Here is a 14638-nt window from a genome sequence, read left to right on the forward strand (position 1 = left end):
GTTGAGGGCTTCCTCTGAGGGAACGCACGGCTGCAGCCGTGACTGGCACACTGGCTCAGCCTCCCACGGCGAAGGGTTTGGGACACATCCGGAGGAGCTCAGGGAGGCCCCTGACAGGGCTGCCCCAGAACCATCGGTGACGGTCAGCCCACGAGACCTCAGCCTCGTAAGGCAGACCCGGGTTTCCGGCACACACACAGCCTCAGAAACAAAACCACGTCTGCACTAACTTGTATTTACTTCAGAGCACCCTGGAAATACAAGCCACGCGGGCGTGGAGGACAACAGCGCAAGGAGAGCCCCGGGGACCGCAGGCCCCGCGAGAACCAAGGAATCGCGCCACCAACTGGCCCGCGGGCCCGCAGCTGCGTTCCCAGGGCTGTGTGCTCACGGCCCTGCGTTCTCACGTCGGTGCAGCCTCTTCCACATCACATCCCAAAACGCTGGCCGAAACCCGGTCAAGGCCCACGCCGGTCACCTGGCCCGGCCCCAGGGTCCATCCCGCCACGGCGCGTGCAGAGGACGAGTCCGCAGCCCAACTCGGCGACCCCAGAGCCCTGGTCCTGCCTCCCAGCAGATGTGCTTCTGCACTACAGACGGCGGTGACACAGAGGCAGCTGGGAACCTGCCCGTGTCCCTTGCAGGACACGCCGGGGGGCTGGGGGACACCCGCAGGGGAACCGGTCTCACTCACTGATGTGGTCGATGGACCCAGCGCAGAACTTGCCGTAGAACTTCTTGGCGCCCAGACCTCGCAGGTCATGGATGGTGAAGGGCCAGAGATGCAGGACGTTGTTGCGGGAGAAGGCGTCGCGTTTCTCGATCACGACCACCTTGGCTCCCAGCAAGGACAGGTCGATGGCCGTGCGGAGGCCGCAGGGACCGGCCCCGATGATGAGACACTGGAAAAAACGGCTGCTTCAGGCGAGGGCGGCACCCGCGGAGCGCGTGTTCCGCAGCCTCACGACCCCCACTCCCCCCAGCCCCGCTGTGCCCTCGGGCCCCCGCAACGGCCTGGGACACGCTGGTGGCTGCCGAGAGGAGAGCTCAGCTGTCAGGGCCGGACACAGACCCTGCAGCCCAGCCCCTGTTCAAGGGGGTCACTGTTTCAACAAATGCCTGGAAAACCGCATCTCGGCCCCCGTCAGCGGGAGGGCCTCTCGGTCCAGCAGATTTTGGTCCAAGGAGACAGGTGACTGAACGCGGGACAGTCCTGGAGAGGGTCTTCCACGGGAGGGATTCCTAGGAGGCAGCTGCCAAGAGCCAAGGTTTTACGTGCCGACAGGCGTTCTAAAGTCGTATCTTTAGACTCAAGTCCAAGAGAACGATCTTGGAAATCCGAATTTTAGAAAAGTGCGCAGAGTGAGGCTAGACAGGTAGTTCGCATTGCATGTGCAGAAGAAAAAAAGACATGCAACGTAGTTGGCTTTGACGCCTTTTACCCTTCATTAAACTCCACAACTCCCTCATACCACTCATGCCTCTGAACTCGAATTTTGCTGACGAATGTCTAACTGATCACCAAACCGAAAAACCTGGGTGGGGGCGGGGCGGCAGTTCCCAGGTCCCCACAGGGGCAAATTAAGGCTCTGCCCGGAAAGAGCACTAATAAGGTGAAGTCATTTGCCACTTCGTTTCCCTGTGGGCTCCTCCCCAAAAAGGGAAGCGGGGCAGGAAGCCACTGCTCCTTCGCCACCTGCTCCTGCAGCCTCCCTCAGGGGGCTGCGGCCTCAGCTCTGCCCGGGCACCTTCTTCAGGGAAACACTGTTTCTATATATTGTGAACAGACCAAAAGAAACAACTCGGTTCACAAGGCCCCCCCGCCTAAGAATAGGAATGAAGAGCGGCCTGAGGTCCAGGGTGGCTCCCCAGCGGGCAGACACCGCGTTGCCCCTCGCCAGTTCCTGGGCGCAGCACTGTGCTTGGGGGGGCCGACGTGCCCCGGAATCGTGCTGGTGCTGGCTGCCGGCAGGGCCGGGCCGCGTCCTGACCGACCCGCACCCTCCGAGCCACCCGGTGAGGGTCAGAGCAGAGGCTCAGCGAAAATAAGCCAAGTCGCTACACCACTTCGGTTGTTCTTGCAGAGTTAAAGCCCTGAATGCTCTACACGTGGGCCATGAAAGGAAGAAAGACTAACGTCTGGCCCCCGACAGGGAACCAGCGTCTGGGCCCGGGCCGCCCCTCGGGCCGGGCCGGGCCGCCTACCTTGGTGTTGCTGCAGGCCCTCCCCTTCCTGTAGTCCTTGTGGCTGCCCCGCTTGTCCAGCTTCGCCCACAGGGCTTTGGCTTTCCAGTAGCTGAGCTTGGACTTGAGCCTGTGGTAGAAGGAGCGGTGGTCCTGGGGCTTCACCTCCAGGTGCTCGCAGAGCTCCTGGAAGGCCTTCAGGGTCCCCTTGCAGGTGGCGGCCTGCACGAACCGGTCAAAGAGGACATGCGCCCGGTTCGCCGCCTCGTCCTTGCTCTCCTCCATGCTCCCCACGCTCAGCCCCTGGGGAGGGGGAGGGGGCGGGGGATGGCGCCCGTCCACCTGACGCCGTCAGGGTAACCTGACAAAAACAAAGGAAAAGCAGCGGTCGGCAAATCCGAATCCGTGTCTACAAACACGTCCCAGGAGACCAGCTCTTCCTCATGGAATTCCTCCGTGTCCGAGCCCTCCATTCAGCAGGGCTGGGCCTATGCCCACGGCACGGCCCCCACGGAGGCGCCGGGAGGGCCCTGGCAGAACCACAATGGCTTCCAAGCGCCCACGGTTCTGTGGGCAACATGGACTCAGAAACAGAGCGTTCAGCGCCTGCCACTACAGCACCAGTGCAAGAGGCACGGGGTCTGGGAACACCAAGCCACAGGGAGAGGGGTCCCCGCCAAAGATGGAGTCTTTCCGGCAGGGAACACGTGGGGACATGGGAGGGGAACTAAAGCAGCAGGGTCGCAGTCAAGGACGGCCCCCAGGTTTCCAGGCCACTGTGGACGTGGTGGCCCCAGGCCAGCAGGATGCAACCAGAAAGACTCATCGGTGAGGGCAGGTAGGGAGGTCCCTTTGGGATGTCATGTCGGCACTGCCCTTGGGGAGGGCTCCCTGGGCAGGCGGGTGTGGCTGAAGCCTGGGACCCAGCCCCAGATTTGGGCGTCCTTTGCATACAGGCGGTGGCTGGGCCTCGCAGACCGAAGGGGCTGGCAGCGGCCGAACCCCCGTGCTGATGCAAAACTCTTTCCGGTCCACGGACTCCAGCCACAGGGCCTGCTTCCAAGGGGCAGGCCAGCAGGGAGCGCCCAGTCAGGGATCCTGACCTGCGGGTCAGGAATGACAGCAGATAAAGGGAGGTGAGCCGGTTCCCGGAACAATGGCACAGGCACCCCAGGTGACAGGACACAAGAGCAGCTCCCTGGGGCTGCCTCCCTTTCCTGCTTTGCAAACCAAATGAGGCGGCGGCGGGAGACTGGATCGTCTTCAAGCTCCTGTCTCATCTGGCGCAGGGGCAGCAGCAGGGCTGGTCCCGCGTCCTGTCCCTTCCCTCTGCCCTAAAGGTCAGACCCAGACCCCGCCCCTCCTGGACCAGCCCTGAGTGCTGCCTCCTCCCGAGTCCTGGGACAATCGTGAGCAGCAGCAGCCCAGGAACCTGGAGGCCGGAAGGTGGCAGGCACCCCAGGGATGGAAATGCCCAGGTGTGCTCGGAAGGGAGGGGGGCGGGGAGGGCAGAGGAAGAGGAAGACGAGGTGAATGAGAGCCCCCGCCTGGCGGACGCCGCCTCTGCCTCCGAGGCCACGGAGGGATGTGCTGGAGCGCCACCTGTGAGGCGAGCTCATGTTTCTATTGGCAACGAGAGTAAACAGGCAGCTGCCAGACTCGGGGCTGGCTGTGAGAACACTCGGCCCCCCGCTCTTAGGGCAGGCGGGTCGGGCAGGGGAGAATTATCTTTAAAGAGAAGCAAAACAACAAATTAAGAGGTAAACCTCAAGAGCACGAAAGGAGAGTTGAATTCGGTCCAGGTCCCCCGGCCCTGCTCCGTCCACAGACCAGGAGGCCGGCGGCCTCTGAGCCCTGGAAACCCGTCCCCCCAGCCACGCCCGTCTGTGCACATCTCCGAGGTGGGCAGAGGGAGCCTGTTTGCGACCCAGACGGGAAATGCCTTCAGAAGATCGAGTTTCCTGTGTGTTTTGCCTCAGAAACAAGGGCTGTCCAGGCTGCGGAAAGGACCTGCGGTCCCCGTGCCGGGGGCAGCGAGCTGACCTGCTCAGACAATCGGGAAGGAGACCCCCCGTCGGCCCCCCCCCGTCGGCCCCTCGCACCAGCCTTCCCGGGCACCCGGAAACGAGCTCAGAGCAGCCAGGACAGCAGCCTTCCTCCCGTGCGCTCGCCTCTCTTGGTTCTGAGGGCCCGCCCTCGGCTCTGCCCTGACGTCCCCCCAGGTCAGCGCATGCGGACACACAGCAGGACACCCACCCCACCCGTGGCCCCTGCGGGCAGGCCCTGGCCCCGGGGCTGGGGGGCGAGGAGAGCGGGGGAGAGGAGCGCCCCCACCTGCCACGCGAGCGGTGGCACTCGCAGGGCCACAGGCGGCCCGGGCAGGGAGGACAGGGTCCTAAGGGGTGAGCCGCCGCCCCCTGTGGATGCTCACTGCCCGGGGCTACGGGAGGGCCCCCCGGGGGTCGGACGGGGGGCTGGGCCGCAGGCCCTGAGCGCTCTTCCCGCTCTCCGATCCCGAAGGCCCCTGCAGAGCCCTAGGGGACATCTTCCTAACATGTCGGTTTACTCTCCTGGCTAACGGCCCCCGTCTTCGGGAAAAGCCACCACACAATGGAGAAACGGAGTGCGTCAGAACAAAGCGACCTCTGCCCTGTGGTCACCCCCCGAAACGGGCCGCCACCGTTGGACAGAACCCAACGCCCCGCGGAGGTGGCGGCGGGAGACGACGCCCGGGGTCGTCTGCGGGGCGCGTCACAGGGCTGAGGTCATGGACGCGAACTGGCCGGCAGCGCCAGGCACACGGCAGGCCCGGCCAATGGCCGCACTGTGACGACCGCCCGGGAGGCCGCTGTCCCAGCAACAAAAGGTGCCCTCAGGCGACATGAATGGCCGCTCGTGTAACAGAAAGAGCGCACGCAGACAGCTGTTTTTGAAAGAAAGAAAAATACCCCAACACTCCCTTTGTCCATCACCGCCCTGCCTCCCACCGCATCTGTGTGGGAGGGGCTCGGGAGTACGATGCACGTCAGTAGGTTCCGGCCAAACCGAGATGCTGGGACAAGCAAGACGGAAGCACTTCCATCAGTAACAGCGAAACCAACCGCGACCTGCGGTCACGAGCCGTCAGGCCCGCACATCACCCCCTCGGTCCTCGGCACGGCCCACGCGGCACCGCCTACGGGCAGCCTGCGGCGCAGGGAGGCCGAAGCGCCGCACCCGCTGCGCTGCCAGCGGAGAACGCAGCTCATCGGAACGCCCCCGAGCCCCTCCGCCCGAGCCTGCAGGGAAGACAGCCGCCCAGCACCCCATGGACGCGCAGTGTCCAGTGTATGCAGCACGGACGCACGCTCCAGGACCCCTTCCATCTCACGATGCGTCCCTGCATCTGCTCCTTGGCAACGGGGCCTCTCGTAACTGTGAGTCGGGGCGGGGCGGCCGGCCCTGTTCCACCGCCGTTCTCCCCAGTGGCTGCGGACAGGCTGGGGCGGCCGGCACGGGGCTCGCCCGGCATCGCCCAGCCGGGAGCTGCAGCGGCCAGCAGCCCCTCAGGGAGCCAAGAGCGAAGCCCTCCTGCGTGGAGCTCCCTGATGAGAGCAAGGCCTGCGGAGGCTCTGGGGAAGCACAGCCGGCACTGCTCCCCCAAAGTGCCGTCAGCCTCCTGCACTCTGCGCTGGGCGCCCAGCTCCAGGCGCACGGGAGGTGCTGCGTGCAGCTCTGTGGCCGGGACACCCGTGCAGCCTGGGGTGCAGGGCGACCTCAGGGCCGCAGCAGCTGGGGGCTCGGAGCAGCCGCAGCCCAAGGAGATGGCGACGCCCCATGAAGAGACTGCTCGGCTGCTGGGAGCAGCGCAAGGTCCCCCAGTGGCTATAAGGCAGCACCCCAGCTGCCTCCCTCTCCCCGGGGCAGCCCCTGCAGCTAAAGGTCTGGAAGGCTGGCCCGGATCACCCACACCTGCGAGAGGGGGCCCTGGACCAGAGCCTGCGGCCGGCAACAGCTGCCAGGGCCAGGAGGGTCACCTGGTCTAACCAGCCAGCTCACGCACGCCATGCACAACATGCCAGCGCGCCAAAGACAGGGGACTTGTGGCCCTGCCACGTGGTCTTCACAGTCTCTGAGTGGCTTGAAACCTAAGTTCCAAGGACTCAACTTCTACGACACACAAAGGACGGAAATCCTTCTGCCCATAGTTTTTTAGTCAGGGCTCCAAAATTCACCTGTTGGGAGGCGCCGGAAAAAAGCCATTTCCCCTCCTACGCATCCCCCCCGCCCCACGTTGCTGCACTCCAGGAACACCCCTGCCCTGCCCACACTCCCTCCTGTGGCAGCGGACACGGCTTCCTAAGCCAGCGCACCTGGACACGTGGCCCCAGCCCACTGTCCCCCACAACCACACCGCCTCTCCCCACACAGCAAGCACCCCCATCCCTCCGGCTGCCTCACTCCGCGCCCGGAGAGAACCGTCTGTGCACGGGGCAGGGCTTCCTCTTCTCCCACTGTCTTCTGGGCTCCCAGCAGTGAGGCGGCCCCTCCCCCGCCCCCACGATACCTCCTCGAAGACCCATGCCGCTCCCGCACTGCCCAGTGCAACGGTCAACCCTAACCCTAAATTGCCTCAACCCTCCCAGCCATCTGTGTCCTCCGCAGGTACCCCCCACCGCGGGGGGAAACAGCCCCGGGGCACTGGGGTCCCATCTGCACCCACTCCCTGAACAGCAGCAGCTTCCACACGTTTTAAGTTGTCCACCCAGCTCTGTTTTATATAAATGCGATTTTAAACAACTTTCGCAAAATACAACTTACCCTTCCTGCTGAGATCGTCGGATGTTCCCAGTTGTGTTTTGTTTTCTGAAATGGCTGGTGCCACCCTTGATCTCAGGGCCCATGACAGACACAGCCCCTCACAGGGCCCGGCCCACCAGCTCCCCTGGCCCAGGCCCCGAGACCGGCCCCCACGGAGGCCCCGCAGCCTCGGCCGAACCCGCGTGCGCGCGGAACGTTATAGATGCCGCCGGTCGTCGCCCCCCACCCCGGCCCCCGGCCACGCCCCCGCCCGCCCCGGCGCCAGCACCGCGGGGAGGACGCACCCGCCATCAGCCCTGCGGCAGCGCCCTCCTGTCCCACCCTCAGAAAACAGCCCACGTCCGGCCACGTGCCCACCTCGCCCCACCGCTGCCGCCGGAGTCCCGCCATCGCGGCCCCTCCCCGGGCTCCTGCTCCGACGGCCGGGCCAGCTCACGCCTCCGCTCCAGTGCCGCCATGGACGCAGCTCCCACTCGACCCCCCAAGGCCGACAGCCTAACAGGGCCCGGGAGCCTCCCTCCGATGACCTGCCCCCGGCCCCTGCTGAGTCCCTCCACCTCCCTGCGCTCCTGGGGCGCCAGCCAGACGGCACCCCAGCAGCTGCCCACCGGGTCGGGCCCTCCTATGTCCCCGCCTTGCGCTCTGCCCCCACAGGCCACAAGGCCTCTTCCTCCCGGTCCTCGCTTTGCTCAGAAAGGTCAGAGAACCCTTTCACAGCCGAGAGGGACGGCCACACGCAGCCCGTCCCTCAGTTCCCTCTCCTCGCTGGTCTCCTCTGGCACTTGTCACCCCCACACAGCGCGCAGGTTCGCCTGCTAACGGTCTCTCCGCTCCCGCAGGACGCAGCCCCAGTCAGAGGGGAAACGGCCCTTGGGACGCGCCCTTCGCTGCGCACCGTGCGGCCCCCAAGCCCTCGCACACGCCGCCCCTTGTCACCGAGGCCTTGGGGACCTTTTTAAAACCACCTTCCCTAAATCCCATCTTGTGTGATTGGGTCAGAGCCCCCGCCATGGCCCATCTCAGCACGAGAGCACGCGTCCCAGCCGCAGCGCTCCACGCGAGCTCGGCGCTGTGGCCTCCGCAGGCTCCGCAAGTGCCTGACGTCTGAAGTTAAAGCAAAAAAGGTACTTATTCACTCCCTTTTAAATAACAATCCGTTAATAGGACCATGTCCTATCGAAAAATATTTTCCAACACAAAATTTCAGTGAGAAGCGTGAGCTCGTTTTACATCTCTGCACCCCTGTACCGCCGGGGACCCCTGCCTGCCACCCGCGCTCCTTCCGCCTCGCCCCAGGGCCCGTCCTCTCGAGACCAACTGCCAGAGGCCTCCGTGCCCTCCGCTTCCGGCTGCTCTGGGCTCAGAGCCAGCAACCTACCTATGTTTTCCTCGGAAGGCGAATCAATCTTTGCTCGATGCAGTGCTCAGGAGGTGAGGGAGCGTGGCTGCCAGCAGCAAAAGGCACGCTCCACACCGGCCCTCACCCCGCAGGGCCGCCCGCAGGCTCTCCTCGGGCCAGGCAGCCGCTCCGCGCCCTCGGACTTCCCAGACCCCATTGCCCTCGGGGCTCCAGGCCAAGGGCTCCTGGGTACCGGCCTGCTGGCTCTGGCCTAGGCCTCGAACCCAAGGGCGCCCGAGCCCGAGGGGACACGCCACAGAGCACCAACTGCTGTGCCCCTCCCTCATGGTGGCTGAGGCAGTGCTGGCTCCGTGGGGGGTGGGGGGTGTCCTTAGGAGAAAGGCAACCAAAGGCGCCCTCCGCCCTCTCACCAGAAGGACACCCTTGGGTGTAGGCGAGACTCGGGAGCGGACCGTGCCAAGCACAGCCATGCGGACTAGGTGCGCCTCCCTCCTCAGGTTCCCTTTTGGGTACAGGCTGAGTAGATCCCCTTCTAGAAAAGAGAATGTAAGTGCTCATTTGATTCCGAAACCAGGCTTTGGGCAAGGACCTTGTCTGCCTCTCAGGGGATACGTGACAGAAACCGAGAGCTGCGGGCACGGGGCGCAGAGGAAGAGCCCCACCAGGGCGGCCCTGGAAGGGCAGCCTCTGCACCGAGGCCACCCGCCTCCCCGGGGGCCATTTGACCCCTTCTTCGCACAGAGGGCTCAGTCCCTACTAGTGACAGCCAGTTTGCTCTGTACCAACTGGGATGTGATCAGCGCTTACAGAAGACAGTGACGGCGGGCACAGCCATGGTCACCATAAAGCGCCCGGCTCCTGAGGAGGGGTCCCCGACAGCCCATGAACCAGAGCCCTGACCCCATCGCAGGCCTGCAGGCCGGTGGGGCGGGCGGCGCCGGGGGTGAAGGCAGGAATGCTCCCTCACCTCATTGCCTGTCACCTAGATAATCTGGGGAAAACAGCAGAAGAACATGAAGCGGCTAGCGAACGTGCAGAGAACTGGCACCAGGCTCCAACCTCCTCTCCCACTGAGCCTTCACAGGGAGCTGTTGCGAGCGCGCCGCACTGGGAGACTTAAGTCCCCAGGAACTTCCGTCCCGACCCTGCAAGCTGGGCGTTAACCGAGCAATGAGGTGGCCAAAGAGCGGAGGGGGAAGAGTCATGGGATCTGAATAAACCCAGGCGAGTGGCCCTGGGCCCATTTCTTCCAAACCGATCTTTCTAAGCAGACCTGATCATGTCCCCTCAAGGGAACCAGAGGCGCTCAGACACTCAGGGGTCCACACGCACAGCCACACTGGAAACGGTCGGCAGTTCTTGAAGCTGAATATACCCCTACCACACAACTCAGCAATTTTATTCTTGGAGGTCCATCCAAAAGACATGAATGTCCATGTTGATCAAAAGACAAGGACGAGAATGTTTAGAGCATCTTTATTCATAATGCTCCGAAACCAGAAACTACTCAAATGACCAAAAATAGCAAAAAGAAGGAAGTGGCAGCCACAGGCCTACCACAGAATACTACGCAACGAGAAGGCGCGGACAACGGCAACATGGAGCGACTCACAGGTCAATATTGCGCCAAAGGCCCAGAAGTACACCCCCCCCGCCTCCGTCTGCATGAAGATCGAGGAGAAACTACTCAGACCCCGGCGCAGGAGTCTGTCAGCACAGTGCCTGGGGGTCCTGGGGTGCTGCTATGTCTCGGAAGCGGCGGGAGGGAGCCCTTGAGGCTGTGATCTGGATGGGGTGAGGCGGTGTGCCAGACAGGGCCAAGCCAGCTCGGTTGGGCTGGGAACCGCGGTTCCCAGGATCCCCGGTCAGAATTCCGACTTAGATCTGGCCAGAAAGGAACTTGCGTGCACCGTGCAAGACGGCGCCAGAGCAGGAGCGCCTGCCCGCAGACGGTCCCAGCGGCGCGGTGGAGCAAGGGGCAAGGACAGGCTGGCCCGCCACGTCCGGCACACGACACCCAGCTCTTCCGTGTCCCTGCGGGCCCTGCTGACCAGCAGCCCCAGGCCCCAGCCAGGGACCAGGCTCAGGAGGCACAGCCTCCCGCAGAGCGCCCCAGCGCCTTAGCTGGCCCCTCCAGGGCCACGGGTGTGCCGCGGGCGCCGATGCGCCCGCCGTGCCGAGGCTGCGGGAGGGCTGGCCCGTGCCCCTCTCGGACGGACCCCCCTGCCCTCCCTTCCCCAACTGCTCCCGCCGTTGCGAGGTCGGATTCCTAGACTAAATCCCTACCCCTAACATTTCACAGGGGCTCCACCCCCGACTGAACGGTCAGACGCACAGGGATGTTTATAAATATAAAAACTCAAGTTGTACACTTGAAATTGGCACACTCGAACAACATCCATTACACTGCCACTTAAAAAAGTCGAAACATAAACCCCAAACTGGCATCTGTTCAGTGTCCTGGGCGAGCCGTCCCCTGCAGGCCCCCAGCAGACATGGGGGAGCGGGACTGAGGGCACTCCTCACACACCCGGACAGAGCGACCCGCACGGGCCCAGGCGGCCGGCCACAGCCCGCGGGCACGGCCTCGGAGCAGGCGCGGCGCGGCTTACACGCAGCTTACACGCAGCATGCAGGACACAGGCGCTCGGCCCCGCCGCGGCTCGCAGCCGGGACCACAGTCCCAAGGGCGCTTTCTGTTCTGCAGGCGGGCGGACCACACCAGACGGTCATGGAACCTCTGATGGCCCAGGGCCTGTGGGGGGGTTGGGGTGGCTGAGAGGCACAGTTAAACATGAAACTGTGTTGTGTTCGGGGGCCAAATACAACCTGGACAAAATTTGGGAGCTGAGATGAACGCGGAGGCCCCTGGTTGGAAACGATGCTTCCTCTGAAAGCTGAAGGGACAGAGGTGGGCCTCTTCTCAGGAAAAGGCGAAGGTGCTATTCTGCCCCGCCGCTGCGCCTGCCTCCGGCCTGGGACTTCAGGGACACTGACCACTTGCAGCGAAAGTCGTTTGGGCTGACGAGGAACAAAGGAGACACACACATCCGTGTGGGCATCAGCACTCACAGTGCTGCGCAAATGCCAGGCTCCTGCCCCGGCCACCAAGAAGAGCTGTGCAAGCGCCCCAGTCGGGGAGGGGGGGACGGGGCTGATACCCAGCCACAGCCCCGCTTGGCACGCCCCACACCTGGTGGGGAGCAGCACCCTACCCCACACAAAGGCAGGGACCATGCCGGCCCCGCGTCCCTGCCGTCCTCAAGGACAGGAAGCCCATGGAGCCGGTCGGGGCCGCAGGCAGCAGGTGCAGGCAGGTCCCCGGCTCTGAGTCAGCTGCTACCTGAATAGGTGGCATTCAACCGTGAATCACTCCAAAGGAGCGAAATACTTCCTCCCATACTGAGCGACACAAAGCCCTCCTGGCTGGACAGTGGCTTGGAGACCTTGGCTCCTACCTTCACAGCAGACAAGAGTTAGTCCCAGCCACACTGCGCACCCCGCCACACACGAGTGCCCACGAAGCGCCACGGGGCCCTGAGGCCCCGGTCGAACACCAGTGCCCCCGCAGACCAGGGTGGGCGCTGGTTTGCCGGAGGCAGCAAACCCTCTCCAGCCGTCCCGGAAGGCCCGTCACGACAGCCAGCAGCCTGCGCGGCTCCCAGACCCCGAGGCCAGGACAGGAGCTCAGCAAGGAAGAGCTGGGGTCAACTTTTGTTTTTTCCTCATTTTTCAAACAGAGCACAGCTTTTCTTCCTTTACGAACAAAATGAAATAAATTACAAATAATTCACTTGCTAAATCCTTTAAAGATGTTTCACCTTTGCCTTTCAAATAAAGGCATACACATGCTATATTTTCAAAACAAAGGAAAGGGGTAATATTTCATTACAAGCTATAAAAATATAAAAACTGTAATGTTGGAACTGTGGTAACAGACTTGCTCTGTATAATTCATTAATGAGAATAAGACATCATATTTAATGATTAAGCGAAGATAACCTAAAATTAATCACTTTATCCTGTAATATCCAAAAGTTCAGGTCCTGTGTCAGTAAGGGACGGCCTGCTGATCCTGACGATCACTCAGCGCGCGGCGACTGTGTTCCAACAACATGGGGAAGAGCCCACCAGCGGAGAGCAGTAAGTGACCTGGTTATTCCCACCTGCGCCCATGCTCCCCGGCGAAACTGACACGAAACTCACCCAACCCCTTATCTTTACTTCCAACCTCACCGGGTGCCCAGCCACTGACCTCCCCCCCGGGCTGTCGAGTCTCCCCCACTGCTCCGAGCGCCCCGTCCCCTCACCCCCGTCCCTGCCGCCTCACCGCCGCCCGCGCCCGCCCAGCCTCACCGCCAGGGCCACACTCTGGCCTCTGGCGTGTGAAGCGCCCCCAAGGCCCGCCCGCGGCAGCTGTCCCTGCAGGGACGCTCTGGCGGCTGCTGCACGTGCTGCCGCTGCGCCCCACCGGCTCCTCCAGACACGGCCTCTCCCCCACCCACCTCATCCACCATCCTGCATGACGCCTGAGGTCTGATGTTTTTCAATGTATCAATCAGCTGTCATTTTAACACCTGCCCTTTCAGGGCCAGTTAAACACAACGTCAAAACCAAGACTTGTAACAGGTGGAAAGTATTTCTGAGTAAATCCAGAAAAAGAACGGATGCTGATAAGGCTGGTGAACCCATACAACACAACTTCAGAAAGGCCGACCCAAACCCGGAGACCACAGAGAACAAGGGAGGACTAATCCCATGAAACGTGCAGCCCATGGTGGACTATGCGGCATGTGAAATAAATATATTTGGAAGCAAGAGAATTAGAACAAAAACAAAAACAAAACCACTTCATCACAAGGAGAGAAGCAAAGGTGAAAGAAACCCAAGGCGGAAGCAGGCACACGAGGCGCGCCTGAGGGTGTCAGGGAAGGCGGGGACTGGGAGTACCACGCAGGTAAAGAACATTTTCTAGGCTGATGGGCTGACTCCTCCAAGGAAGAGCTGCCCACTCGGCCTGACAGGCCAGGGTCAAATGATCAGAGAGCCAATCAGGAGGAGACAAGCCACATAAAACAAGGCCAAAGCCCGGGGATCTCATGTTCCACCCACTTTTCCCAGGCACAGCCGGTGCCCACTTGATACGAACTGGGTCCCACTAGGCTCCTCGTTCTCTTGGACGTCAGCGAGTCTGCACTCTGGTCACAGGGGAACAAGGGCCAGAGCCGCTCCCCTCTCTGTGCCCTGGCCTGCCACCGCCCTGGAGGACTCGGCAGGTTCCTGCCGGGAGAGACTCCACCATAGGGGACTCGGACAGAAGCTCTTCAGCACGTCTGTGGTCAGCCAAGCTGAAAACCACTGTCACTCCCAGGAGCGGAGACAAAGCCTTTTGCTCAGTGGACACTGGACGGCTGGCCCAGGCCCTGAGCATGTCACGCCTGTCCCTATCCCTTTTTTCAAAGAAAAGCACCTGGGCTTGGATAGAGGCCTCGTGGACTGTGAGCGCAAATGTCACACCAAAGTGACAGCTGACATTCTTAAAATCCAGGCAATTCTCCATTTACGGAACACACACCATTATGATACGAAAGAACTGCCATACGCATACCCTTTTTGGGTGTGTAACCGAAGAGAGGGAGAAAGAGGGAGACACGGGAGGTGAGCTCTCATTTCTTCGCGTCATCAAGAGAATTGAAAAAACAGGCCCGTGCTCAGGGCCCAGCCGCACTCCCTCGTGTAGGGGTGTCTGTGGCGCCCCGGGGGCAGGGGCAGCACCGTCCCTGGCCTAAGTCTAACCCACTGCCGGGCGGAGAGGGGTGAGGGTCAGCGAATCTGGGAACACGGCAGCATCCGGCTGGGCAATCAGAGCGGCACTGGCCTTCAAATCAGCCTTCTCCCCTGCATGGGTCAACCACCCATTGGCAAATCTCTATATCCCCAAGGAGAAAACAGCAATAACAAAAGAAGGCCCAACAACAGAGCGGAGGGACGTCCCACGGGGCTCAGGTGGCTGTGCCGAATGTCGGGGGTGGGGGCGTTCAGGAAGCTGAGCGCCAGCTGTGACGCTCGCTCCCCCCGTGGGCGCAGTCACACCCCGGCGCGTCTAAGACAGCCCCGTGACTGCACGTCTGCAGAAAAGGGCAGAATCAGGCACAGCCCAAGTGGGCGAAGGAAGACCAACAGGAGGAACTGCAGCTGCCAAGCCAGCTCTAGGGTTTCCTTTCACCCAAGGAATCCAAGTCCTGCTCTGAGAAAGGAGACACAGACCCACTCCACCGAGGACAGCTCTGCAGC

At 62.5% G+C, this 14638-nt stretch overlaps 1 protein-coding gene across 4 annotated transcripts in view; it reads right to left on the reverse strand.

The window, feature by feature from the left end:
* Positions 1-14638, reverse strand: part of MICAL3 (microtubule associated monooxygenase, calponin and LIM domain containing 3) — a 118661-nt gene that overhangs the window by 68034 nt on the left and 35989 nt on the right. For all 4 annotated transcript variants that reach the window (XM_054586589.1, XM_054586591.1, XM_054586587.1 and 1 more), the window contains exons 2-3: positions 2206-2545; positions 695-902 (exon numbers count right to left, since the gene is read on the reverse strand). In XM_054586589.1, coding sequence (XP_054442564.1) covers positions 695-902; positions 2206-2469 — 472 coding nt within the window. In that variant the 5' untranslated portion in view covers positions 2470-2545. The remainder of the gene's footprint in view (positions 1-694; positions 903-2205; positions 2546-14638) is intronic.

This window comes from Pteronotus mesoamericanus, unplaced genomic scaffold (genome assembly GCF_021234165.1).
Source record: "Pteronotus mesoamericanus isolate MK-2021 breed Mesoamerican mustached bat unplaced genomic scaffold, CSHL_Meso_final contig_94, whole genome shotgun sequence".
Taxonomy (NCBI): domain Eukaryota; kingdom Metazoa; phylum Chordata; class Mammalia; order Chiroptera; family Mormoopidae; genus Pteronotus; species Pteronotus mesoamericanus.